Below are 23,443 nucleotides of genomic sequence, written 5' to 3'. Positions count from 1 at the left end.
CATCTGAAACAAATGCAAAGACACATTCTGTGGTTGATGTGAAATTCTCAGAACGTTGCTTTAGGTTTCCTGTCCACACACTGACAAAGGGCGGAACAAAGGACACCACAACAAATTTCATACATCAAAATTACATTGAGAAGTAAAGCAGTGAACTAATTAGCTGATTCAGCCTTAACTGGTCTCAAGTTGGATATCCTAATGTGCATATATATCCAGTTTTCATTTCTTCTTCTTCCCAGTTTTTGAAAGAGTTTCACTTTTACAAATCAAATAAAAAAGGATACTCTTGAATTTTATTATATTTCCACAGGGCACAGGTCACACAAAAACTTTACAACAAATACAAATTAAACAGCTTTAAGGGAATCAAAATTTTGTCCTCAATTACTCAATTTCCAGACAGAACCCCGACAGTCATAAACCAGAGACAGCTAGAAAATTAAAATCACAATTTACTATCAATCCAACATATTGTGAATTGCACATTTTATGGATTATACACGTATAGAAAAATGTCACAGGTAGTGACGGCAATACTTTGCCATATCACGTTAAGTTGTACAATGCATAAACAAGCTTGTCATTGTGTTTCAGTTTTATTACATTTTGTAATCCACTTGCATAGGAAAAATACTTAAAAATTGTCAACATATTTTATTGTGACATCATTACATGAAATGTCACCTTAATAAAAAGGATATTAGCCATCACCACACTGCTTTCTTCCCCAAATTCCCTCTGGAAATGCTTTGTGTTCAGAGGTCCAATTAAAATGTGCCAGCCCATTCAAGGTCTGCAAACATGCCGCTGTACAGCAGCTACAACTGAGAGGGATGCCTTCAAATCATCAATTCTATATTGTTGCAATTGGTCTACAAGATGCTCTCAAGTCTCAACCCACAATATAAAATATATTGCTGAGACAGTCTGCCATACCATACACAGCCAAAAATCTATTTTTAAGTATGGGGGAGGGGGGGGGGGTGAAAGGAGGAAGGAGGAGGAAAAGAGGAAGGGGGAAACCATGAAAAAGTTTGATTAAACAAAAAAATTATGCTAAAGTATGCAATGGAGAGAGTCCAACTTCACTGAACTGAACTGGTTCTCTCAGCCACTCCCTCAGTTGCAAGCCCTGTTTCAATTTTAAGTGTCCAAACCTCTCAGCACTTCCATTTTGATGCATTTCCTTATATTTCTTAAAGGGAAACCAACTGGAGTTTGAGGGCATTGCTAATTGTCACTGGCAGGGAAAGCAATTAGCTGACTTTTTGTAAAAATAGTATATAGTTAGATATTTGCACCCAACGTTCCCCAATCCTAAATGATGCTACTTTGAGTGGCTAAATTCCACCAATATCTACATTTTAAAAAAAGGCTTAAAGAGCTTATTTAGCAGTTGTGCAGCTGTACTTGAGGATGAGGAATGTGAAACATTCTTTTGCTGGACGAGCTTCCATTGTTAATCTCCACTCCTTTTAATATACTGGGATCTCTGGCTCTCCAGAGGTGTGTAATAATAGGTGGATTACAAACTAGCCTATTTAGAATCTCACCATTATAGGTTCCATGGTTTCTCTGAGTTGTTACAGACATGCACAGAACAATCAAATTCAGTGCCTTTGTAGAAATTGAAGAATTGCAAGTCTTTATAGCATTGGAAATGAAAAGTAAAAAAAAGTTTCCCATCAGGCAGAAGACAGTAGATTTTTCCATTATAAATGCTTCGTTGGATAGTGTACCCGATGCAGGTTCCCACGTTGTTACAGCCATATGTGGGACAGAATATGGGTGAGCACTTCAGTGAACTATGATAGGAACACCTAATTTATGCACTGTCCTAAGTATTAGACAAATTAAACTACAGTGTTCAAATAAAAAGTTAAGAATATGTTGATATTCAATCTTCAATACTGCTGGCATAATTAAAAACCAGTCTGATTTTACACACTTTAGAAATCACTTTAAACTGTTCTACTAGCCACCTTTTTTAACTTCAGTTTTCACTTGGCAGGGTAGGACTATAGAGAGCACTAGCACATGTGGTGAGCAATCTTGTTTCATAAGTGATCAACCAGAACCAGATATACAACATAAAATTAGCGGAAATCCACAACCAGCTGGAGAGATACTCAACCTCCAAGTACAGCCCAAGTAAATAAATAAGTTATGATTCAAGCCAGCTATTCTCAGTCAAAGCAATGCACCCAAAGCAGGGTTCAATCACATCAAGTTGCACAAAAGGTTTAGGCCAGATTACTCACTATGAACTGAAATTTAGATGATTCAACATGTGCAGGTTACTGCACGTATAAGCAGCTCAAGTGGAACTCTTGACCAGGCTAAATCATTCAAAATGCATGCCTGAACTAGCTTCCATTCCCTTGGCACTCTCATGGTGAACAGAAAAAGAGAAAAAGTGTAAAATCAAGCATGAAAAACAACCAGTAGATTTGTTAGGCTCTAACCAGCCCATTCATCTCTCCAATCAAGGTCAGCAGTGAATATATTTTTAACATATGGTCATTAGGAGCAATTTTCCATCATAGTTTAACAGGAAAATCCAATTTCTCAGAAACACATGCTCACATATGGTCTTCTTTCCCATTACACAATCTTGTGCCTCTAACTGCCAGTAAGAATTTGTTTCAACAAACTTTAGTCACTTGTGTCATGCTGCTGAACATGTATGTAATTCCATCGTGATTCCTCCAACATGAGCAAGATAGGCAGCAACATCCTCTTATCTTTTTAAGGGCCTGTAAATATTTTTTGCCCAAGAGCAAGAACCACAAATGAGGGGTAAAGTCATTCACTGAAGATGCTATCCATGGAAAGTACTCACTTGAGGATTATATGGTAACTGTCACTGCCCTCAGCTGTAAGAAAGAAATGGGGGAAAGATATTAAAACAAAATTAGCCCAGTCTCTCTTCCAAAAGTGGGATTTATAATTTTCATATTTCCAAAGGAAACAATTTTCAGATGAAGGAACAGTGTAAAGTTGCTATGTGGTCATAAAATAATTTTACTTCTCAAATCGCATGCAATGATAAATAATCAGTCCATGTGAACATCATTCTTATCACACAATGGTCACCATGACTAATGAGCATTTGCCATAACAGGAATCATCACGAGAAGGGCTGTGGCAGTCACTGAACTGCATGAAGGAACAGGACAAGTCATCGAGAAAAGCTGCAGTAGTTGAAGCCACCTACAAATAAATAGTTATTATCTCTTCACATATTTGGATTGATAAAAAGATTTCATTACTGGATGAATTTTTAAAAAGAGGCTGACAAATTTAGTTTTTTTGTATAGTTTTAACAACCATAGTGTGGCGGTATAATGTTTATGTTACTGGATGAACGCTCTGGAAAGAAGTTCACATCCCAGCAGCTGAAGAATTCCGTAAATGTGGAATAAAAAAAAGGTGAGTTTCAGTAGTGAAGTTCAATACTGGATCGCCATAAAACCTAACTTGTTCCCTGACAAAAGGAAATTTGTCATACTAATTTGCAACTATTGAGACAGCTGGCCCACAGAAATATGGTTGACTCAACTACCCGAACCAACCACTCAGTTGTATTTAAGACAAATGGCTCACAATCAATTTACAAGGAGAGATGGTCAATAAATGATAACCTTACAAGAGGCCTAACACATCCTATGATTGGGAAAATATCAACAAATGCAGTCTAAGAGCTTAACTGTAGACAATGTGGAGTACAACTGTTTTCGAAAAATACAGAAATTTCAAAGTATTCAAAGATGGCTGAAGCAGCTCAGTCAGATCTTTACCCAGCACGTGCTTGAGAGATAAAAACAAATTGCTGGAGACCTCAGGTCTGGTAGCATCCATGAAAAGAAAGATTTCCACCCCAGTGGTTTGTTCTGAAGGAGGGTCACTGGAACTGAAACATTAACTCTGCTTTCTTTCCACAGATGCTGCCGGACCTGCTGAATTTTCCAACAATTTCTGCCTGATGTTGCAGAACTCCAGCATGTGAAGTTCGTTTTTTTTTTGTTTATGTGCTCGGGAGGATTAGCTTTTGATTTAACGACTACTCTAACTGTTTGTACCATCCCAAAAAGCTCAGGAGAGAACTGAACCTGAACATTAGTGCTGAAGACATTACCTTTTAATGTGTCTAAAATGAAACAAGACTCATCCTGGAAGTTCTGGATCATCTGAAAAACAAAAAAGGACTCAAACTGTACAAGCCACAGAATTGCCATTCACAAAATCACGAACAATGAAAGATAACTGATCTAATACAAAGAGTACATGCTTTAATAGTACACATTTATCAAACAGTGCTGTAGCCTTGTTTGATGTGCTCTTAAAACCACATTGGGAACGTGGACAGGACTAACAGCAACACCATGGCAATTAATTTCAACCTAAAGCTGAACTGAAAATAAACACTCCTCCAAAATTCTCAGTACTACTAAACCATTAAGAATAGGAATGATAGCATGTGAAGGATGCACATCACTTAAAAACTAAAACATGATATCTACTACAGCCTGCCTCATATCACTGCATTAATTTAGGAAGGCGTGGCCTCTGCTGTTGCATTAAGACCAATCAGGTTGATTTATAAAGCAGTGTTGTACTGTAGGTTACATACAGACAAACATGTCAGGAATGTGACAAAAGCATATGCACGTTATCAGTTAGAACTCTATTGAGATGTGTCTTGGAAACACCTTAAAGATATAACAAATATGAGTGAGATGGAATACTCCCCTCTGACCTGGATGGGTGCAGCTCCAGCAATAAAAGAAGCTTGACACCATCCAGGACAAAGCAGTGTGCTTGACTGGCACCCTTCAACAATCCTCCTTTCACCGCTGATACAAGTGAGGATGGGCAGAACAACAAAAGGCCTTGCCACCAATGAAGGAGCAACATAGAGGGCTGGACTTGGAGGAGTGAAAATGTAGAAAATGTAGTAAAAAGAGGAGTAGGCCATTCTGCCTTTTGAGCTTGATCTGCCATTTGTTATGATCATGGCTGGTCATCCAACTCAGTACTCTATTCCTGCTTTCTCCCCATACCCTTATTTCTCTTCAACCACAAGAACTATATCTAACTCCTTGAAAATATTCCATTTTTTTGCCCTCAACCGCTTTCTGTGGCAGAGACTTCCACAAGCTCCCCACTGTCTGGGTGAAGATAATTCTCCTTATCTCAGTCTGAAATGGCCTGGAAATCCTAAGACTGTGGGCCCTGGTTCTGGACTCTCCCTTATCAGGAGGAAGATCTTTTTTTGCATTGCCCCCGTCTAGTTCTGTAGAATTTTATAGGTTGCTATGAAATTCTTCTAAACTCCAGTGAATACTGTCCTAACCAATCCAGTCTCTCTTCATACGTCAGTCCTGCCACCCCAACAATCAGTATGGTAAACCTTCTCTGCACTCCCTCCATCACCAGAACATCCCTCCTCGGAGAAGGAGGCTAAAATGGCGCACAATACTCCAGGCGTGGTCTCACCAAGGCCCTGTACAATTGCAGCAACACATCCCCGTTTGTGTATTCAGATCCACTCACTACGAAGGCAAACTCCGTATTTGCTTTCTTCATCATCCTCGGCGGTGTAGGACACCCAGGTCTCGCTGCACATTCCCCTCAATTTATAGACTTTCAGGTAATAATTTACCTTCCTGTCTTTGGTAACAAAGTTGATGACCTCATTTATTCACATTACATTTCAACTACCATGTATTTGCTCACTAAGCTTCTCTAAATGACTCCAAACCACCTCTGTATCCTTCCCTCAGCTCACTCCCAACCCAGCTTTGTTTAATCTGAAAGGCTGGAGAAATTACATTTGGTTCTGTCATCTAAATATGGAGTGTAACTGAGGTCCTAGCACAGATCCCTGCAATACCCCACGAGTCACTGCCTTTCATTTAGCTAGGGACCCATTTATTCCTACTACTTGTTTCTTGCCTGCCAAGCAGTTCTCTATACACCTGTCTCTGTAGCTGAGCACTCGTTCACTATCTTGCTCAAATTCGATAATCTTTCCTGCAAGGTCATGAAGGCTTATTTGCATATTTTATAGGAACTAAGGAAATATGCATACTGAAGGAGCAAAAATGTATCCCGGTTGATCCTCCCCAGTCCCATGCACTTTAATTTTACATGCTAATCTTTTGGTGGATTTTGTCGAAAACCTTCTGAAAGTCCAAATAAACCATATCCACTGGGTCCCCCCTCATCAACTCTACCAGTCACATCCTCAAAAGCCTTAAAAGCACTTTCCAGCCAATGCAATACTTTTTAAGTCTAATCACAGTTTGTAATGCCCTGCAAGATCTAACCAAAGTACCTTGCAGCAGGGAAAGAAATCACAAATTAAGAATTAGCGTGACATAAATCAGATCAACAGTGATATCTTGGATGCAACAAACTTCACAATCATCATGAAATCCTCCCTGACAAATGCAAATAAGCCTTCATGACCTTGCAGGAAAGATTATCGAATTTGAGCAAGAAAGTGAACGAGTGCTCAGCTACAGAGACAGAGACAAAATGGGTCCAATTCTTGTTGCCTACAAATGCCAAATAAATCTTCAATTATTTATTATGGATCTTCCACCAAGGATGAATCATGGGATGATTGACAATGTATGCAATTTGTGTATCTGAAACAAGAATTGAATACCGAGCATTAACCTAAGATTTAGACAGCAAAAGGCCAGAGTGAATCTCAAAAGGGTCTCAAAGTGAGTATTCTTGTTCCGAAGAGTTATACCAGACTTAAAACTAACTGTTCCTCTCTCCAGAGATGCTTCCAGACCTGTTCAGTTTGTCCAGCATTCTGTATTTGTTGCTGATTTCAAACACCCACAGTATTTTACTTTTATTCACTATGTATTTACCTCATCACTCACAAGCACGTGAATACCAGTGGGTCCCTGCTTGTAAATCTGATGGATTTGACGAGGAGAAATATTGAAAAGTTGAGCAATCTTCTCTGTCATTTCAACTGCTGTTAATTCTTCAAAATAAATTGCATGGTACACTGAAACAGAAGAATGCACCAAGTGAGTGATGTAGCTTTAAACAGATCTTTTAAGTTAACAAGACTTCAGCATTTTTCCACTTGCATTCAACCACAAGATACAAAGTAAAATGATGAAATAAACACTGAAGATGGAAGATGTCAACGATTTCCTGTGAGGTGTCACTAGATGCACAGGACATCATCAGCACTGCAGTATTGCAGGTCATCTGTGCTCCATATTCCCTTTGACTATACGTCCTTGGTGTATGGAACTTATGAATTTATCCTCATGTTTCTCAGCTGTCTGTTGCAATAAACTCATTTATTTTCAGATTTCAGACAATACAAAATATGGAAATTACAGGAGAGTATCTAATCCTCCACAAACACTGTATACATACAACCTACAAAATCAGAGAGAATGAACCTTTTCTCCAGTCATCCTCTTAGAGTCTTTGACAACAGATCAATCATTTTGATAGTTACACAATTGAAGTCTAAACATATCAAGCAAAATGCAGGATGTTGCCACTAAACTGCAAAATAAAAAGCCAGATTTATAAAAACATCCAATTCAGAACATGTACCCTGACCAACTCCAATTTCTGATGCTCAAAATAAAATGTTTTTAATAGTCCGAAAGAGTAACATATTGCACAATGTCACTTGCTTAGTGACATGAGAGACAGAGGGTGGTGGAAGGAGGCTGTGCGCGCTCCTGGAGCGCAGTAGTATAGCACAGGGATCAGTGCTGGGTACCTCATTGTTGGTGATATTGATAAATAATGACAATGAGAACGTGGGAGTGATAAGTAGTAAGTTTGTGGATTACACAAAGATTGGTTGGGTGGTTAACAGTGAGGAGGAAGGTGTTAGGTTACAGGAGGATATAGGCAGATTGTTCAACGAGGCAAATAGAATTAAACCCTGAAAAATGTTAGGTGATTTACGGAACAAGGCAAGGGAGTACTCAATGAATAGCAAGATACTGGGAAGCTCAGAGAAACAGAGGGATCCTTGAAGGTGACAGGGCAGGTTGATAGGGTGCTTAAAGGCAAGCATCCAGTATGCTTTCTTATGAGTCATGGTGTAGGTTATAAAGAGCAAGGTTATGTTGGAGCTGTACAGAATTTTGGTTAGACTACAGCTGGAGCACTGTGCAGTTCTGGTTCCCATGCTATAGGAGCGATGTGACTACACTACAGCAGCCACAGAGGAGATTCACCAGGATGTTGCTTGGGTTGGAGCAATTCAGCTGTGCAGAGAGGCTCAATAAGCTCGGGTTTTCTTCTTTGGAGACACAAAGTTGGCAGGGGCATGATCGCGCCGGATCAGATTATGAAGGGTGTAGGAGGGTGGATAGAGGGCAGCTGTTCCCCTTAGTTGAAGGGTCAATAAATAACAAGAGGGCATAATTTTAAAGCCAAAGGCAGAAGGTTTAGAGGGGGATTTGAAAAAAGCTTTTGCACCTAGGTGGTGGTGGGGGTCTGAAATGAACCGCCTGGGAGAGCAGTTAAGGTAGATAACCTCGACCATTTAGTAGTACTTGGAAGAGCACTTGAAGTGCTATAACATTCAAGGCTACAAAGCTAGTGTGGGAAAGTGGGATTAATGCAGGTAGTGATGTATTTTTGGCAGTATAGATCCAATGGACTGAAGGACTTCTGTCCTGTATGGTTCTATGATTCTTGCCAGAGAATGTCCTTTCTTCAAGGCTGTGGATAGCTGACAGACGAGGCTGATGAGTGGCTACGTGAAGGATGACTAGAGCTGCCGATCTGAAAGTGTTCACCAGTAGCTCCACTACTCGGGATTCCTCATCTCGTCAAAGACTAAAACCTGAGGACATCTGTGAAGCAAGCTGAGGTGGTTCTGCAGAACTGTGCTTTTTTTTGACAACAATCAAATCCCTGAAATTTTGATAGATTATAATTGCTGTTGGATATGGCTTGATAAACAAGTCCGACTGAGGGAAATGAGCTCAACTCCCCCTGAGGAAGCCAGATTTGAAGGATTTGGAGTTACTGATGGTGTCGCATGCTGGGGAATTTACAGTAAATCCGTGATATCTAAAGTTGTTGAATCAACTATTTACACAAATTCATAGCTTCTATTAAACAACTTGCCTGTCACTTCGTGTTCCATTTATGCAGATCGTGTGACCAATAGATGAAAATGAGAAGCAACATTTAATTTTTAGTTTAACAATCAAACCACACAGTGGTACAGCACAGAAACAGATCCTTGAGACCAGATATCCTAAATTAATCCAGTCCCATTTGCCAGCATTTGGCCCATATCCCTCTAAACCCTTCCTATTCATATACACACCCAGATGCCTTTTAAATGTTGTAACTGCACCAGCTTCCACCACTTCCTCTGGTAGCTCATTCCATCCACACACCACCCGCTCTGTGAAAATGTTGCCCCTTCGGTCACTTTTAAATTTCCCCCTCTCACCTTAAACCTATGCCCCTCTAGTTTTGGACTTCGCCCCCCCACCCCCATCCTGGGGAAAAGACCTTGTCTATTCATCCTATCCGTGCCCCTCATGATTGTATTACCCTCTAAAAAAGGTCACCCCTCAGCCTCCAATGCTCCAGGGAAAATATCCCCAATCTATACAGCCTCTCCCTACAGCTCAAACTTGCCAACCCCGACAACATTCTTGTGAATCTTTTCTGAACTCTTTCAAGATTCACAGTGTCTTTCCTACGGCAGGAACATCAGAACTGAACACAATATTCCAAGCGGCCTAACCAATGTCCTGTAAATTTGGTTCTTTCAATTTATTGGTCTCTACGGGAATTGATAGCCTCATAGCTGCTCTTGTTACAAGAATGAATTGGTGGGTACACAGTCCAAAATTCCTCAGTTCTTCCACTTTCTTGCATCTCTCGTTTATTTGTGCTGCCTAACCTCTTTGCACCTCCAATTTTTCAGACTGAGATCTATCTTGCACTTTTCTATCTAACTGATTAGGCCATCTCTACCTTTCTGCAGGCTAAAGCTTTCCTCCTCACTGTCAACCATATAAAGAAATTTTCAGATTATACAAAAATTGGTTGTCATGTACCCTACATTTTTGTCTGGATCTTTTAGTGTATAACTACAAAATGCAAGAGTCAAGAACCGAGCCCTAAGCATTACAGATTCTTGGTTGTGAAAGTACAAGTCATCTTTTGGTTCCTGCCACTAAGTCAACTTTACAACAAATTTGCCACCTACTCTAGAATCTAAAGGACTTTTACTTCATGGTCTGTATTATCACAGATGTTGAGGGATTCAAGATTGGATAAAGAGAAAGTGAGGCTTATGGCAGAATTCAAGGGCTCAAAAATCAGGAAGTCCTTACAGGAGTAAAGAATGTGAGAAGTTAAATTAGAAGCGCAAAGTGGGACATGAAAGGATAATGGCAGGTAAAATAAAGGAAAATCCTAAGTTGACTTACAAGTACATTAAGGATAAAAAAAAGTAGAGAAAGTGTAGGACCCATTAAGGATCACAATGGTAATTTGTGCATGGAGTCAGAGGATATAGGTAAGGTTCTAAGCGAATACTTTGTGCCGGTGTTCATGAGTGATAGGGATGATATGGGTACCAAAATCACGAGAAGGACAGAGATAATTAAACAAGTTAGCATTGACAGTGAGGAAGTTTTGAGTGGTCTGGCAGGCTTAAAAGTAGATAAATCTCCAGGGTTGAATGAAATGCATTCCAAGCTGTTGAGTGAGGCGAGGGAGGAAATAGCAGGAGTACTGGCAATAATTTTCAACTCCTCTCTGGCCACAGGACTGGAGATCAGCCAACATGGTGCCATTATTCAAGAAGAGAACAAGGGATAAACGAGGAAGCCACAGGCTGCTCAGTCCAACCTCCATGGTAGGGAAGTTATTGGAAGCAATTCTGCGGGACAAAATTAATCTATATTTGGAGAGGTAGGGATCACTCAAGAACAGTCAGTTTTGTTAAGGGGAATGATGTGATTGAATTTTTCAAAGATGTGATAAGGTGTACAGGTGAAGGCAATGCAATAGCGAAGTTAACAGTCCATAGAATCCAAGGGAAGGTGGCAAACAGGATCCAGAATTAGCTGAATGGCAGGAAGCAGAGGCTGATGGTCACTGAGTGTTTTTGTGACTGGCAGCCTGAATCTAGTGGGGTCCCACAAAGATCAGTGTCAGGGCTGTTGCTGTTGTAGTTTATATAAATTAGACTTGACCAGAGAATAGCAGCCTTAGATTACAAGCAGGTATCAAGTGGTTGGTCAGACGGACTCACCAATGAAATGGAATTCAATCCGGATAAATATGAGGTGATGCACTTGGGCAGGACAAACAAGGGAGAGAATACACGATGAATGTTAAGACCCCGAGAAACACTGAGGTTCGGGGGACCTTCGAGCGTATGCATACTATTCCCTTAAAATAGCAGGACAAATAGATATGGTGGTTAAGGCGGCATACATAATACAAAGGCAGAGTTTAAGAACACGATGGTTATGCTGGAACCATATAAAACATTGGTCAAGCCATAGATGGAGTATTGTATGCAGTTCTGGAATCACACAGGAGGGATGAGGCAGCACTGGACAGAGGAGATTTACCAGGATGCTGCCTGGGCTGGAGAGATTCCCTTAAGAAGAGAGATTGAACAGAATGGGGTTTTCTTTGGATGAGAGAGAACAGAGAGGAGGGGAGAGATAAGACACGATTGAAATGAATAAAATTACGGGGGCCATAGAGAGGGTAGAAACCTTCCGTCTTCGTGGAGGGATCAATGACCATGGAACATAGATTGAAGATAAAAGGGAGGTTTAGAACAGAAGTAACGGAAAACTTTTTCACACAGGGGGTGGTGGAAATCTGGAGCTTACTGCACAAGGGTGGTAGAGACAGAAACCCTCATAACACTGAAGTACTGAGGTGGACACTTGTGATGCCAAGGTATACAAGGCTATGGAACAAGTGCTGGAAATGTGACTAGAATAGTTAGGAGGCTGTTTTTGACCGGTGTAGGCATGAAGGGCTGAAAGACCTTTATCGGTGCTGTAAATCTCAATGACCCGATGACCATCTGGGAACTTATGAAACACATTGCTGAAGCCCAAGTCCAAGTTTACACTATCCTCATCAACCTACATGTCACCACCCCAAGAAATTAAATTTAGTTTGTCAGATAGTGACTTTCCTTGAAATCAGGCTGATTTACCTTCATTCAGCTGTCTTTCTAAATTGAGTTTTACAGCGTCCCTCAAAATTAATTCCAATAATTTGACAAGAAAGAAAGTTGAACCAACTGAACTATAATATTTTGATTATCTCTCCCTCCCATTTTGAATGATACAAAATTGGCAAACCTTATGTTCCTACATTCAGGGAAGATTGAAACATATGACCTGACCTGCTGCACTTACCTCCCTTGTTTCTTCAAACAACCTGGGTCATATTTTGTCCAGGCCTGTTGATTTATCTACTTTCAAAGATGTCAAATCCTTTACAAGTCCCCTAGTCCTGATGGCCTGTATCCTAGAGTTTAAAAAAAAAGTGGCTGCTAAGATAGCATGTGCATTGGTTTTCAATTTCTAGAATTCCCTAAATTCTATAAAGGTTCCATTAGAATGGAAAAATAGCAAATGTGATTCTTTTATCCAAGAAAAGTGGGAGACTCAAAATCAAGAACCTATAGGTCAGTTAGTCTAACATCACTAGAACCTGTTATTAAGGAGGTTATGTTCAGACATTTTGAAAACCTTAATGCAATCTGATAGAGTTGACACAGCCTTGTAAATGGATAATAAGTTAGTCAAACATTATTTGAGCTTTTTGAAGTAACAGGCTACACAGATAAAGGGGAAGCGGTAGATGTGATGCACTTTGATTTCCAGACAGTACTCAACAAGGTGCCACAAAGATTATGACACAAATAAAATGTTAACAGAGAATGGGCTGGCAAATAAACAGAATGGGCATAAGTTGGTCATTTTCAGGTTGGCTGGATGAGACAAATAGTGTGCCACAGGGATCACTGTGGGGCCTCAATTATCTGCATTTTACATCAACAGCTTAAATGGACAGACCAAACATATGATTACTAAAGCTGCTAATAACAAAAGGATAGTAGGGAACTTGTGAAGACAACAGGACTCCATAGAAGGATTTTGACATACTAAATGAGTGGGCAAAAATTTGGCAGATGGAGCAAACTGCAGGAAGATGTTAACTGGTCCACTTTGGCAGGACAAATAAAATAAAAGGGGCATATTATTTAATGGAGAGTGATTGCACAACTGTGAGGGACAGAGTAATTTGAGCATCCTGGTACATTCAAAGCTAGCTGCAGGTACAGCAAGTGATGAGAAAGGTAAATGGCATATGAGCATTTATTGCATTGGAACAGAACAGCACAGAAAAATAAGGATGTTTTGTTGCAGTTGTATAAAGATGTGGCCTAACACTCAGAGAAAACTTTTCCAACTGCGGAATTGAGTACATCAGGAGGCAACTAACAGGCCATACCCACTGCTGAGAAGACTCATGGAATCAGTGTGCCAAAAGCTGACAGGAAAGGTCGAGTATCTCACCCTACTTCAGAACTTGACACAGAAACTGCTAGCCACAGTTTCTAAGTCCTGAAGTCTACCAGTTGAGGCTGACTCCTCAGGGGACATAGTAGTAAGGTTTCTTTCCCTCCTTGCACAGTGGGGATCAAGGGTAGGAGAACTGCTTTCAGAGGCCACCCCCTTGTGTGCCAGCCATCTCTCCCCTGTCCCCAGACTGGGCCTGAATCTATTGGAGTTTCGAAGAATGAGATGATCTGACTTAAATATACAAGATCTTGAGGGGGCCTATCAGACTGGATACTAAAAGGATGTCAGAGAGTAGAACTAGACAACACAATTTATAATTAAGCGCCTCACATTTAACACAGATGTATACGATTTTTTTGTCTCAAAGATGGGAGACTTTGGAACTTTCTTCCCTAAAGAACAATGGAGGTGGGAGTCATTGAATATATATTTATGGCAGAAATAGGTAGCTTCTTGACTAAGGAGTCGTCAAAATGTTATCATGAGTAAACAGGAACATGCAATTAAAGCCACATTCAGATCAGTTTCAATCTTACTGAACAGCAGAGCAGGTTAGAGGGGCTGAATGGCCTCCTGCTGCTCCCAATTCATGTTTGTAATGTTCACCCTTATACAAAGTTTTCTTTTTTATAACATAGTTCAGCCTCATTCTCCTCAATGCAATCATTAATTTCGTATCATGAAGGCAACCTGTACTCATTAGAAACCTCAACTACATCCATCTTTTTTGGTTCTTAATAAGTCTTATTCTTTTCTTATTGTCCTGCATTTTGCACACATTTAAAGCATTTGGATGTATCTTCATTTCACTTGGCAGAACTTTAAGCTTCCGCCCCCCTGCCTAACTTCCATTGAAATTTCACCCTCACATTTACTGCTGCTGGAATCTTGGTGTCTGACGCAAGCATCATTTTTGCCTCATCTCACTCACTTTGCAACTCATCATTCAAGGCTCTAGATTAAGCTGTTCCCACCTTTCCCTTGTGGGGAAATATTCACACTGAACCCCTTGAATGCATCTCATTATGCTAATACTTCTAATTCGCTGCTCCCAATTTACTTTCCTGAAATTGTCTCTCTGCTGAGAAACATCGCTTTCGCTTTGACTTCGGCTTCCAATATAGAACTGCAACTCCTATTTCATCTTTGCCTTTTGTCATAAAACTGAATTATGATCACCACAAAAAAAACATGATCCCAGATACCCCTTGCACCCATTTAACTTCATCTCCTGAAACTAAACCCAGACTCCACCCCTCTCGTTGGACTTGCCATACCATGACTGAAAATGGCTCTCCTGAAAGCAATTTAGCAATTCTGAACCACTGTACCTATTACACACGCTGTGTCTCACTTATTGGGAAATTAAAATCTTGTGATGGAATTTTCCAGGCCTATTTTTTAAATCTCCCCCCTCACAAAAAGGGCTTATGGAAAAAATTTGCCCACTACCCCCTATTTTAAACATTGAGGTGCATGATCCTTCTTTTATGCTGATGAGGTGTGTGTGGCACCAAGAGCAATCCTTTCCTACCTTTGAAGAGGTTTCTTAATTGAAATAAAAACAAACTGTTAGAGAAACACCGCAAATCTAGCAGCATCCGTGGGAAGAAAGCAGAGTTAACATTAAGCCCGGTGACTCAGAGCTGCTGGCAGCTAGGGGAAAAAAGCAAGTGGTATTTATGCTGAAGGCAAAATGTGGAGGGGTGGGAGTGGAAGGGAAAAGGTGAGCAGATAGGGGGAGATGGAGCCAAAAGAGTGAGAACGAGAGAGCGAACACGAGAACAAGTGAGAAAACGGGTGAGTGAGAGATCATTTAGCTTGTCTTCTGTCCTTGCCTACGATCCATCACCTCTTTCTGGACCTACCCCTTTCATCTTGCTCTCTCTCTGGGTTGTCTCCGATTATCTGGTCACCTCCCACCATTTAGCCTCCATCTCCCTCCACTTCAGCTTCACCATAAATACCAGTTTTTCCGAGCTACTAACAAGTTCTGAAGTTGTCACGGGACTTGAAATATTACCTCTGCTTTCTTCCCACAGAAGCTGCGAGACCTCCTGAGTTTCTCCAGCAATTTATGCTTGTTTCAAATCCCGAACATCCAGTTCTTTGTTTTATTGTAGCAATGTTTAATTGTATCAAAGTTTCAAAAGCTGCTTGCAAGACTGCAAACTTTTCTACAAAAGTTCTTGATATAAACCATTGGCTCTTTAGACCGTTGTTCAGTCAGTGATATCCCAGGGTGGGACAAATCTTACAATCACATCTTCTCCTTTAACTATGGAATTCCATATATCCATTGCTCTCTCCACCTTTCTTCTCTCTCCATAAAGCTGAAACACCAAGTGCTATAGTTTTGGATCTGACTGCCGTTCCTAGAAGATCCCGATCCTCATTCATATTGAGGACTGAATATTGGTTAGAATGCATGATGCTTTCAGCGATCATCTGAACTACCTGCTGGTTGTTCTTTGTCTGCCTGACAATCACCCATTTTATGTCCGCACACACCGAATTATGGAGTGACCGACTCCTTAATTGTGCCACTCGAAACATTCCTCCTCAAAATGATCCAACAGCTGCTGTCAAACTCCAAACTACAGAGCTCTAGCTCCCCAAGCTGAGGGCACTTTCTGCAATTGGGGTTGTTTAAGACACAGGAAACATCCTAGAATCCCACAGGGCACAGGATACATATTTCATTGCATGAAGCTCTCCAAAGTTTTGAGAAGATTAGTAGCTCGGGTTGTAGACTTGTTCACTGAGCTGGTGTGTTTGGTCGCAGATGTTTCATCACCTTGCCAGGTGACATCGCCAGTGTGTCTCCAGTGAAGCGTTGGTGTTCTGTCCCGCTGTTATTTATATGCCTGTTTGCTGCGGTGGTTGGCATTACTTCCGGTTCCCGAAGGTACACAAGCTACAGGTCCCCCTCTGGCCCACTGTCTCACTACCAGGCACACCAACATATAGACTAGCCAAAAAACTACAAATGGAAACCGAAATACCCACTCCATCCAGTGCTCTCAAGAATTCCTCAACATCAAGGCCACCAGAATAGAAGATGACAAGATGATGATAGTCTTCAAATGTAACAGCACTATTTACAACCATAAACATTGACCTGGCCAGAGAAGCAATTGCAACACTACTGGCCGAAATAGGAAGGCAGGAGCTCCACAGCATCAGCAAGGACAGAAACTGCTGGATCTGTGCCTCACAACCCACTTTACCTTCAACAACTGAACATCAAACAAATCAAATCAACGGAACACCAACAGGATCCCCAATGAGGGCTTATAGCAGAAGTGGTAATGCAAAAAGATTAGAATGGATAGCGCTCCCCACTATCCAATCCAACGTCTGCGTCCGCTATGGAGATGGCACCTTTGTGATTATCAAATGCACAAGGCTAGAAGAAACCCACCAACATAATTCTGGTGGAGGATGTTGTTTAACTTCACAAAAGAGGAGAACAATAATTGACGACCCTTCCTAGACATAATGGTAGAACGTAAGAACAACAGGGAACTCCAGACTAGCTTATACAGAAAGACCTCACATATGGACAGGAGACTTAATTACACTGGCTACCACCCCAACACCCGTAAACGGAGCTGCATCAGGACATTGTTCAAACAGGCCACAACACACTGCAGCAATCCAGAAGTGGACAAAGCAGAACAGGAGCACTTATACGGTGTTTATAAAAAGGAATGGACATTCAAAAAGCACAATCCACTGTTACCTCCGCAACAGACCACAACAAGATGATACAACACGGCCAGACACACTGGCCACCCTACTGTACATTAAGGACATATCAGAGATGATCACAAGACTACTCAGACCCCTAGGAATCAGGGTAGTCCACAAGTCAACAACCACCCTGTGACAGCTACTGACAAACATAAAAGATCCCAGAGCCACAAACAATAAAACTAATGTAATATACAAAATGCCATGCAAGGACCGAGAGAAACGTTACATAGGCCAAACTGGAAAGAACTGGCAATAAGGATACACGAATACCAACCAGCCAACAAGAGACACGACCAATTCTCACCGGTCTCAATACACAGTGGTGAAGGAGGACACAAATTTGTCTGGGACAAACACGCCCATAATAGCACAAGCCAAGCAGAGACATGCCAAGGAATTCCTGGAGGCCTGACATTCCAACAGGAACTCTATCAACAAACACATTGAACTAGACCCGATATACAAACCACAAAAACAGAATCGGAAGTAATGCCAACCACCCCAGCAAACTGAGGAATTTAAATAACATGCAGGACAGAACACCAACACTACACTGGAGGTGCAGAAATGTTACCTAGCAGGGTGATGAAACATCTGCAAACAAACAGACTGGCTCGGCAAGCAAGTCTACAGCCTCGAGGTGCTCCCTATTTCAGAGATGATCTCACTTAATAGATGTTAATTCACATTAACATACCATTAATTGCTCAACAACTACCTGGGTTGCTCAATTGTCTCTAACCAGCAGCTTCATACTTGTTGATAATCTTCAAGCTAGTTATACTAGACATATGCTTTTATCACTTCAAAGTTACTTTGAGATGTTAGGAGGACCACTTTGTAGAGGTGACTGGACAGGGGGCGGTCTTTGTCATTTCTGTGCCCAGATCAATGCCAGGTTTTCATCTGATTTTATTAATAGGCCAAATGATTGATACAATCTGTTATAGCCAGAGGACAGTTAAAACAGACAGCCAGCCAAATTGCTGTGGGTCTTGAATTCCTTGGCTCAGGACATTAGCATGGCCTCTGGATTATTTGCCTTGTTTGAGGAAGGAATATTGGCAAGGAGCATGGGAAGAGCTCCTTGTTGTTTGATTTGTGTGACATGATATTTAACATCAACCTGCAAAGGCAAATAGATTTTTAGTTTATTGCATCAGAAGAACAAGCAATGCAGCAAACTCAGTGCCACACTGAAGTATCAGTTGAAAATGTGTTAAGATCAAAAAGCGTGGAACTAAGAGCATTGCAACTCAATCAAAACTGCTACCAAGGCAAACAACAAGATTGACAATACATGTTTTAAATACAAGCACCCTGAAGACAGTATTTGTAGTGTCTCAGTGGGTAGATGTTTTGTCCAATATCAGTGAATCAACTTCTCTGTAGATTGGGTATGGAACCAATGACAATAACTCCAAGATAACATAGATGAGATTTATAAACATTCTGGATTCTTCACCTCCAGTCTGTTATTTTTCACTTAGCTTTTATGCTGAGTTGTTGGGTTTACTCTCACTTGCAGTCAGGCAAAATCCGAAATATAACAGGGAGCTGAGTTAAGAATAGACATGGAAAAACAATGAGCCTTCCAAATTCAAACAGACGAGACAGTAGCACAAGGGTAAACACACTAGCAAAATGAAATGTTCCAGATGAATAGTTTTAAGGCAGAAAGTCGCAACACTTCCGAACTGTGCACTTGGAAGCTGACGGCCAGAAATGGGCCTGCGGCAAGGGAGTAAGTCAAAAAGTAGCAATGAATTCTTAGAGTCATACAGCATGGAGAGACACCTTTTGGTCCAACTCATTCATACTGACCAACTTCCCCAAAACTAAACCAGTCCCATTTACCTGCATTTGGCTCATATCCTTCTAAACCTTTCGTATTCACGTACCTGCTCAAATATCTTTTAAATGTTGCAGCTGTCAAAGAACAAAGAAAATTACAGCACAGGAACAGGCCCTTCGGCCCTCCAAGCCTGTGCCGATCAAGATCCTCTGTCTAAATCTGTCATCTATTTTGTAAGGATCTGTATCCCTTTGCTCCCTGCCCATCCATGTACCTGTCCAGATACATCTTAAAAGACACTATCGTGTCTGCGCCTACCACCTCCGCTGGCAACACGTTCCAGGCACCCACCGCCCTCTGCATAAAGAGCTTTGCATGCATAATGCATGTCCTCGCATTTACCACTTCCTCTGGTAGTTCATTCAACATATGAACCACCCTGCGTGGGAAGAGTTGACCCTCCGGTCCCTTTCAAAAATTTCTCCTCTCACCTTAAAAATCATGCCCTGTAGTTTTGACCACTCTTACCCTTGGGGACAGGCCTTTGCTATTTACTTTATCTATGCCCTCACAATTTTATAAACCTCTAAAAAGGTCACCCCTCAATCTCCTACATGCCACTGAAAACAGTCCCAGCATATCCAGTCTCTCCTGACTCAATTCACTCTTGGTAATATGCTTGTAAATCTTTTCTGTACCCTCTCCAGTTTAATACCCTTCCTTCAGCAGGGCGACCAGGGCTGTGCACAGTAATCCAAAAAAAAAGTGGTCTCACCAACTGTACAAGCGCAACATGACATCCCAACTCCTGTACTCAACGGTCTGAACAATGAAGTCAGATGCCAACTATTTTTAAAGCCACCCTGTGTACCTGTGATGCAACTTTCAAAGAAGTATGTTTCTGAACCTCTGTTGGACAACATTCTCCAGGGCTCTATAACTAATTGTATAAGTCCTGCCTTTGTTCGTCTTACCAAAATGCAACACCTCACATTAATCCAAATCAAATTCCACCTGCCACTCCTCAACGTATTGACTCAATTGATGAAAATATCCTTGTAATCTTGGATAACTTTTTGCACTCAACTATACCAACAATTTTGGTGTCATCCGCAAGCTGACAAACCATGCCTCTTATGTTCACGTCCAAATTGTTTACATAAAATGACAAAACAGTGGACCCAGCACCAATCCATGCTGAATACCACTGGTCACAGGCCTTTAGACTGAACAACAGTCCTCCACCACCACTCTGTCTCCTACCATCGAGCCAACTGACAAGCTCTCCCTGAATCCCATGCGATCTAACTTGATTAATTAATCTATCATGCTGAACACTGTCATTGGCTTTACTAATTCTTTGAGTGATTGGCTCATCACATATGAAATTGAATGAAGTAAATTTAAAAAAATAAGGACAAGGAATTGACATTCGACAGCTCTCTAGTCAATGCTTGTACCTGTCTCTCCCAGATCAATAAACCTTTATGGAGCCTCTTTTGAAACAGAGATGTGCACATTGTACATGCACACACAAAAGAAAGGGCTTTTTTCCCCCCACCAGATAAGCCTGTACAAAGCATGGCAAATTAAATTAATTTCATTGCGTAAAGTGTGGAACACAAGTTTACTTACCATAGAAAGAACAGCTCACAGAATCACCATTTTCATGTTTGTGCTGTTGCTGCTCTCGAATTTGTTGCAGTTCCTGACAAACATAAATTGTCAGCCTTGGTCTGACCATCCTAAATGCACAAGGGAAGAATATGAATTATACTTATTACACTGGAATATAATAAACTGACAAAAATGTTCACAATAACAAAACATGAAAAGCTTGGCAATAAGAATTATTGCACGAAGATGATTGACTCCCAAGCTACTCATCACAAGACACACCTAAATCCAAATAATATAAAATAGGACTAGGAATAAGCCTTGCAGCCTCGAGTTGTTCCACCAATTAGATCCTGGCTGGTCTGCACCTTAATACATACTATCTGCCTTGGTTCTACAACTCTAATGTTCTGATCTAAAATGATTGTTACAACCAGGTGGGTTTCCCACCACCTTCAGGCTAAAATATTAGTTTGCAAATTTTCAACTGACCCAGTCTCAACAGATATATTTTTTGGAATATGTGGGGTGGGTTGTGCTGGGGAAGCAGGAGAAAGTAAATTCCAGATATCCACTGCCTTTTGCGTATCCCTTAAACTATATTCAAAAGGAAATCAAACCTGGTCTACTCAACTGCCCTGATTAAAATAATTTAAACTCCAGGATCATTCTGGTGAATCGGTACTGCACCTCCTCCAAGGCTGCTATTTCCCCTTAGGGCTGGGTGCCAGAACTGAACATGGTAAATCCAGATGGGACACCACCAGAATGCTCATTTCTTCCCTGTGTATTCTAGCCCTCTTTGAATAAAAGGTCAATATCCAACTTGCTTCTTCAACATTATTCTTTGTACTTGTTCACTGATGTGTAGTGATTTTCTTTTATATATGAGCCCCAACACTTAGCTGCTTGCCCATAATTCTGAACAGCTCAGCATTTAAAAAGAAAAATACCAAGTCTTTCGCTGGTCTGAAGTGGCTCAGCTTACAACCCCCACATGAACCCCATCTGTCAGAGTTTCAAACACTCACTAAATATAACTTTCAGCTCCCATCTACACACAATGTTTTTGACTTGATAGAGATGTACAAAATGATCAGAGGTATAGATAGTTTGGATAGTAAGAGACTTTTTCTTAGGGTGGAGGTAGCTATTACGAGGGAGCATAGTTTTAAAGTGAGTGGAGGTAGATATAGGGGAGACGTCAGAAGTAGGTTCTTTACTCAGAGTAGTCGGGGTGTGGAATGTGTTGCCGGAGAGGGTAGTGGAGTCGGCCTCATTAGGGGCATTTAAGCGGCGATTAGATAGACATATGGTTGATAGCATAAGGTAGGGGTGGAGGCTAGATAGACCTTAGGATTAGGGTAAAACTTCAGCACGACATCGTGGGCCGAAGACCCTGTACTGTGCTGTACTGTTCTATGTTCTAAAAGTACTTCACTGGTCGTGAAGCGTACAAGGATATTGTGGTTGTGTTGCGTAGTGTAAAGGGCTACTGAATACAAATGTTTCTTTCCCTCTATTATCTCACTCATTATCCCTGTAGAGTACAATGTTCTTACCAATTCCTATCAAAAGGCTGCCACTAATAAATTTCATAAAGCACCATTCCAGTATTACAATGCTTCAAAAGGAGAGATCAAGTCAAACCACCTTCCTAGATGGAAATATACTCATTCCAGCATTACACGCACTTTTGTCTGCAAAGCCATTAAAAACAAAGAAGGATAATCCTCAGATTAGGAAGTATTAATTCATACTGATGGCAAAAACTTTGACAATTTATTGAGAATTTCGGCCTGGTCCTATGAAAGATCTTTAACTTTAATGAAGTTCATGAATTTGAACTTCATGAACAAAATTTTGGGGATGGACCTGATAGTCACAGCTGAACAAGGATCTTGACTCTGACTTTCCCACATGGTACAGTAACCTAGCAGTGATATTCCATGCAGTGGTTAGACAATAGTTAGAGCATGACTCTGTTGTTCAATTAAAGCTTTGGGCAGGTTCTCAAAACTAGGGGATATCCAGTCTGGTAAAAGCAGCAAGATGAAATTCAGCTTGTTGGAGAGAGAATGTGGCAAAATGGCAGCACCCTTTCAGAAACTTTTATTGATCTTAAATTAAAAATAGTGGCCTCAGCAACTGGGGCAAGATGGGAAGGACCCCAAAGCAGCCTGGAGCACTGGCTCTCCTGGACCATCACTGGGAGATCACCTCCCAGCAGTTAGTCTTGTTCCCAATGCCACAAGGAGCCCATAAGCTAGGAACTTGCATTAGCAGCCTACCTACCCTTTCCCAAAATAGTGACAGGAAACTGGCATGCCCACCTATCTCCATGCTCATCCCTATAAAATGTGAACGCCACGTCAATGCAAGAGGCCAATGATGCAGAGAATGAGCTTGAAACAAATACTGTCCCTAAGCTTTGTAATGTTTAACTGTTCTACTTTCAACGTGCATACTGTTAAGTAGGTCAGACTAAGCCCCAGTATCTTGTACAAAATTGCTGTAAAATTAGTTCAGTACTCACCAGAATGGTGAGCAATCTGAACTTTCAATTGGTCATAAATAGATTGGAGGCAATGGGAGCCTTGCCCAGCACGAAAAGTGATTTAATAATTGTGAAAAATTGGGCATATCACTTTGAATAAAGGCC

General features: G+C 41.0%; 1 protein-coding gene across 6 annotated transcripts in view; it reads right to left on the bottom strand.

The window, feature by feature from the left end:
* Positions 1–284: 284 nt before the first annotated feature.
* tfcp2 (transcription factor CP2) overlaps positions 285–23,443 on the bottom strand; it is a 116,785-nt gene continuing 93,626 nt past the window's right edge. For 5 of the 6 annotated variants that reach the window (XM_048523510.2, XM_048523509.2, XM_048523506.2 and 2 more), the window contains 4 exons: positions 20,800–20,909; positions 6,897–7,039; positions 4,142–4,193; positions 285–2,879 (listed from right to left, as the gene is read on the bottom strand). In XM_048523510.2, the coding sequence (XP_048379467.1) occupies positions 2,842–2,879; positions 4,142–4,193; positions 6,897–7,039; positions 20,800–20,909 (343 nt within the window). In that variant the 3' untranslated portion in view covers positions 285–2,841. Of the gene's footprint in view, positions 2,880–4,141; positions 4,194–6,896; positions 7,040–12,437; positions 12,550–20,799; positions 20,910–23,443 lie in introns of those variants that run through there. The other variant, XR_007246685.1, reaches the window with a different exon arrangement.

Source organism: Stegostoma tigrinum, chromosome X, assembly GCF_030684315.1.
Source record: "Stegostoma tigrinum isolate sSteTig4 chromosome X, sSteTig4.hap1, whole genome shotgun sequence".
Classification (NCBI taxonomy): domain Eukaryota; kingdom Metazoa; phylum Chordata; class Chondrichthyes; order Orectolobiformes; family Stegostomatidae; genus Stegostoma; species Stegostoma tigrinum.
Note: the sequence above shows the minus strand (reverse complement) of the source record. Positions and strands in the feature narration are given on the sequence as shown.